The sequence below is a fragment of the Ipomoea nil genome, unplaced genomic scaffold (genome assembly GCF_001879475.1).
Source record: "Ipomoea nil cultivar Tokyo-kokei standard unplaced genomic scaffold, Asagao_1.1 scaffold0803, whole genome shotgun sequence".
NCBI lineage: Eukaryota > Viridiplantae > Streptophyta > Magnoliopsida > Solanales > Convolvulaceae > Ipomoea > Ipomoea nil.
In genome coordinates, this window is record NW_017617231.1 from 330,250 (window position 1) to 335,000 (window position 4,751).

Consider the following 4,751-nt stretch of genomic DNA (forward strand, 5'->3'; position numbering starts at 1 on the left):
AGTATAGAGATTATGAATATATAGTATAGCAATTATGAATCTATAGTATAGAAATTATGAATTTACAGTTTATAAATTATGAATCTACAGTATAGAAATTATGGATCTATAGTATAAAAATTATGGATCCAAATCCGTGTGCACCTTGTATGGTGCACACGGTTGCACAACATAACGCTCCAAATTATTTGACTTGGACCCTTCTCTACTACAAAAAATAGTTACTATGCTGATTTTTTTTTCTTTTTTTTTTTTTTTTTTTTTTTAACACATATATGGGGCGGTTTACTAAGTGTAGTATAAGTAACCCTCGTAGTAATTAAATAAATACTATATACAACGATTGTTTAGAATTATTATTGTATATTAAATACTACATGACGATTGTTTAGAGCCGCCGTATATTAAATATCTTATACGACTACTTAATATGCGACGGTATTTAAAACGCCTTAATATATATATATATATAATACTATATACAGAGGTACTGGTTGGGAACCGCCGTATGTAGGTATTTATTTTATTTTATAAATACTATATGTGGCGGTTGCTTCACAAAGTCAAGCACGCTTAACACTTTTTTTGTAAGTCAAGGACGCTTAACACCCATACTGTAAGTCAAGCACACTTAACCATGGAACTTGTTAGATCTCAGTGCTGCACTATGCTTACCTCCCAGTGGGTCACGCATTTTGTAAGTCAAATTAAACACTGCTTAACCATGGAATTCTTTAACTATATGGGGAGCGTTATGCTGTGCAACCGTGTGCACCATGCAAGATGCACATGGAATTGAACATATAGTTCAGAGATTTGTGAATACAGAGTTCAACAATTGGAAATATGAACATAGAGTTTTGTAATTGTGAATATAGAGTTCAATAATTATGAATCTATAGTATATGAACCCAGTTTCGTGTATGGTGCACACAGTTGCACAGCATAATTTGCCGCTATATGGTTGTCATATCCTACTTAAAACCAATTAGTGATAAGTAAGTTGACATTAATCATTTAACCACATTTTTCTATAATAAGCCACTCCTTAAATTAAACAGGGGTTGAACTCAGCTGACTCGGCTAACGCCTAACAGATTGTGACCAAGAGCAAAAAAATCATTTGAACTCTATCCACTAATCTTGCTAATCAAACTAAACTAAAGTGTAAATATAATAAATAAAATTCATGGCTACTAATGTTGCTAATCAAACTAAACTAAAGAGTAAATATAATAAATAAATATTGTTTCCTCTTTTCTGTTAAAAAAATATAATAAATAAATAAAATTCATGCATAATTCGTCTCAGGATAAACACATGTCATAACCTCACGATTAAGAACTCTGGTTGGACTTTTTTTTTTTTTTTTTGCATCTCTGATCTTGGACCATAAACTCCCATAGGGCCATAGGGACTTTTCTCACCCAATTTGGTTCTTATAGGACTCAAGATATTTTCTCTAAAGCCCAATTGTGCATAATTAAATAAAACATCACTAACCAATAATTTAGGCTCAAATAACTACAACAGTGCACTAATAGCAACTTCAAGTCCAATTTTTAGTTTCATAACATTTGATTCATGGAAAACTCAAAACATGAATGTTGTAGATGACAGAAAATTATAACATGGACAATAGTCCATTTTGTATTATGGATCCAGATTCAAGAAAATATTCAGATTATATACCTGCATTTAACATATTATGTACTTACAATTAACAAATTAATTATGTACGTACAAATAAATTAAATTAAATGTACATAATATGTTAATTGTAATGTGTACATAATTTATTAACTGCAAGTGCATAATATGTTTGATGGATAGTATACCAGGCTGACTAAATGAATCGGCCCAAGAAAATAACTGAATCAAGGAAGGCCAAATACAAGAGAGTGAAAGAGTTTCAATATATTATCCATATCATATTAAGAATTGGGCTTATATTATGTTGGACTCGTTAATATCCAAGAGATGAAGGAAAGCTCAACTCACTTCTAAGTTATTACGTTAGAACTTAAGTTCAATATAATGTAGATGAGTACTTCATTTATATATTGGCGGCAAGTACTATATTAAAAATTATCCCTAAGGTCGATACTTAGCCTAGTCTGCATTGAAGTAGGGATGAGTTTCTCTTAACTGATCTTTTGAAAAAATGCTTGATGCAGTGTATGAAATAAATGATCAGCATATGTGAGCATGAGGTGTGACCGCTTCAACAAGTTTTGGGTTTGGCTTGAATATGCTCATGAATAGATACGGACATATGGCCTTTATAGTGTCAAGTTACTTTGAGTTGTAATGACTGTAAAACTTGTGTTTGTTATATCTACATTTCTTCAAACTGACTGCGTGATTTAAGGTTTGTCCATCATTGCAATCCGATTTAATGCATCGCATATACTATATGTGAAAGTTCAATCTGTAAGACACTTTCATTTATGCATGAGTTTTGCATTTATTTTGGAACAATATTAATTTTTACTATATAAATGGAGAAGGAATGTTGAAAAATTTATATAATAATAAAGATTAATGTTTCAGATGTGTTATCATGAAAGCTTAAATAATATTTGGAATTGTGAAGTTATAAATACGGAGTATTATTTTAATTTAGTAGAATGTTAATTGAGAAATGTGGCTTATGCGAAAATTTGGAACCGAATCATATTTAGTTCCGAAACTAAAAAATTAACCTCTGAAAAGTTAATTTTCGAGACGTTAATTTCATATGGTTGGCTTGCTTAACCATTCGGATAGCTGTCTTGTTTAAACATACGAATGGTTAGAATTGCATGCTAAACGTTTCGGTGGAAATTAATGATGGGAAAGAAATAATGTTTCGGTGGGTAACTTTGACTTACTCTATGCCACATGCATGGAATGAATTATGTATATACATTTGTACAATTACTTTATGCCACGTGCATAGAATGAAAATGTACATACATTTCGTAATTACTTTGTGTGCGGTACGTACATTTATATTACAAAAATGATTCACATAATTATATTTTTCAATGGCTAAGATATTATTTGATATATATATTTTGGAAGTTGAAATTTTAAACTACCATAATTTTTATGTAACCTTTCCTAAAAGCTAGATTTTACATGTATAAATAGTTTGGAGAGACATCTGAAAGATACATGCAATTAATTTGCAATATACCACCAAGGACCCTGTGGTCCACTGACACCAAGTTACTCTCTTATGTGGGAGGTTGTGAGTTTAAGCTTCAGTGGAGATAGATTATAATACATTTACAAATGTCCTGCAACGACACAATTACTCTTTCAGTACAAAAGTCAAGGACGACATGTTTAGATTTATTTATTTATTTATTGTGACTGCAAACTCCTTAATTCTTGCTCTTTTTGTTTAATTTTATTCATAGGTCATCGAATCAACTTGTTCACGCTCTTGTCAAAGTAATTGACTCTCAGCCTCTGATGGGATTTAACCCTCTGCAATTAACTCTTACCGAAACTATTTTTTTGTTTATATATTATCATATTGTTTGCGTCTGCAATTTCTTACAAGTATGATACATGAATGTAATATGTAATTAATTATTATCATAATAATGGTATTAGGCAAGCTAGAATAAATTAAAGTTGAATTGAAGCACTTTTACGACCAACTTTATAAATGCATTGCTTTGAAAGTTTAAAGCAGCATATAGCCAGCGATTACATTAATACATAACATAAAGACCTCAAAACTTTAGGATACCATCACGAGTACAAATTGCATGCACACAATTTTTTTTTAATAGTAAATTCTATATTTTAAGCCTCTTGTGGAGTCTTCTCCTGGAGCTTAGATTTGATTGTGTCCTTGGATTCAACACTCTCTCTGTCCATCATCACAATTGGTAATTCTTGCATTTTCCCTTTCTCATTTGTCTCATCCTTGCTTTTACCCCACACCACTGAGTACAGACCAATCACTATGATGAATGCCCCAATCAAACTGCACATTTCAGAGAGCGGTGAGATTGAAATAGTTAAAATAATAACAATAAGATTAAAACTAGACTAGACTATACTAGAAGAGAATTTATATATATTAAATTCTTAACCACAACAAAAAAAGTGACACATTATTATTATATATATACCTTCCAGCGTAGATATTCTCGGCCAAAATAATACCAGCAAGAACGGCTGTTATGACCATGCTCAAAGGGCTAAAGGCAGTCACAAACACTGGGCCTCGGCTCTTGTTAACAACACTTTGCACATAATATGCTATTCCAGAGCAAACTACTCCCTGCACAAACAATATTTTAATTTGTTATATATATATACATATATTCAGTTCTTTTTCCCGATTCGCACTGGATCGGTCCAAATAAAGGGCAAAGTACAGGTCAGATTAGTTTTTCCATATGAGAAGGGGTTCGAACTCCCTACCTCTCTTAAGGAATGGGGGTGCACAGTCACTCACGCTGACCAAGCTGGTTATATATATTTATTTCTTTGATAATTGAATAAGATCGATATATTGAAGTATACTTACAGAATAGGCTGCGGCTAATAGCCTGGAATCAAAGCCAATAACCCAAGAACTCATGTCACGCTCCATAATGAGTGCCACAATTCCACCTTCCACTACCCCCATAACACATACCCAAGCAGCCAGTGACAGCTCTGCAGGGTATTCTTCCAATGTCTTTGACTATAAAAAATCCAACAATTTTCATTAGTTACCTGATCATAACTTGTTGAATAAGTCC

The 4,751-nt window shown here is 32.1% G+C and overlaps 1 protein-coding gene across 1 annotated transcript in view; it reads right to left on the bottom strand.

Moving 5' to 3' along the window:
- Positions 1–3,621: 3,621 nt before the first annotated feature.
- The window catches only part of LOC109177205 (WAT1-related protein At4g08300-like), a 5,871-nt gene continuing 4,741 nt past the window's right edge, over positions 3,622–4,751 (bottom strand). Inside the window, exons 5-7 of the mRNA XM_019326517.1 lie at positions 4,535–4,693; positions 4,134–4,285; positions 3,622–3,985 (exon numbers count right to left, since the gene is read on the bottom strand). Coding sequence (XP_019182062.1) covers positions 3,802–3,985; positions 4,134–4,285; positions 4,535–4,693 — 495 coding nt within the window. The 3' untranslated portion in view covers positions 3,622–3,801. The remainder of the gene's footprint in view (positions 3,986–4,133; positions 4,286–4,534; positions 4,694–4,751) is intronic.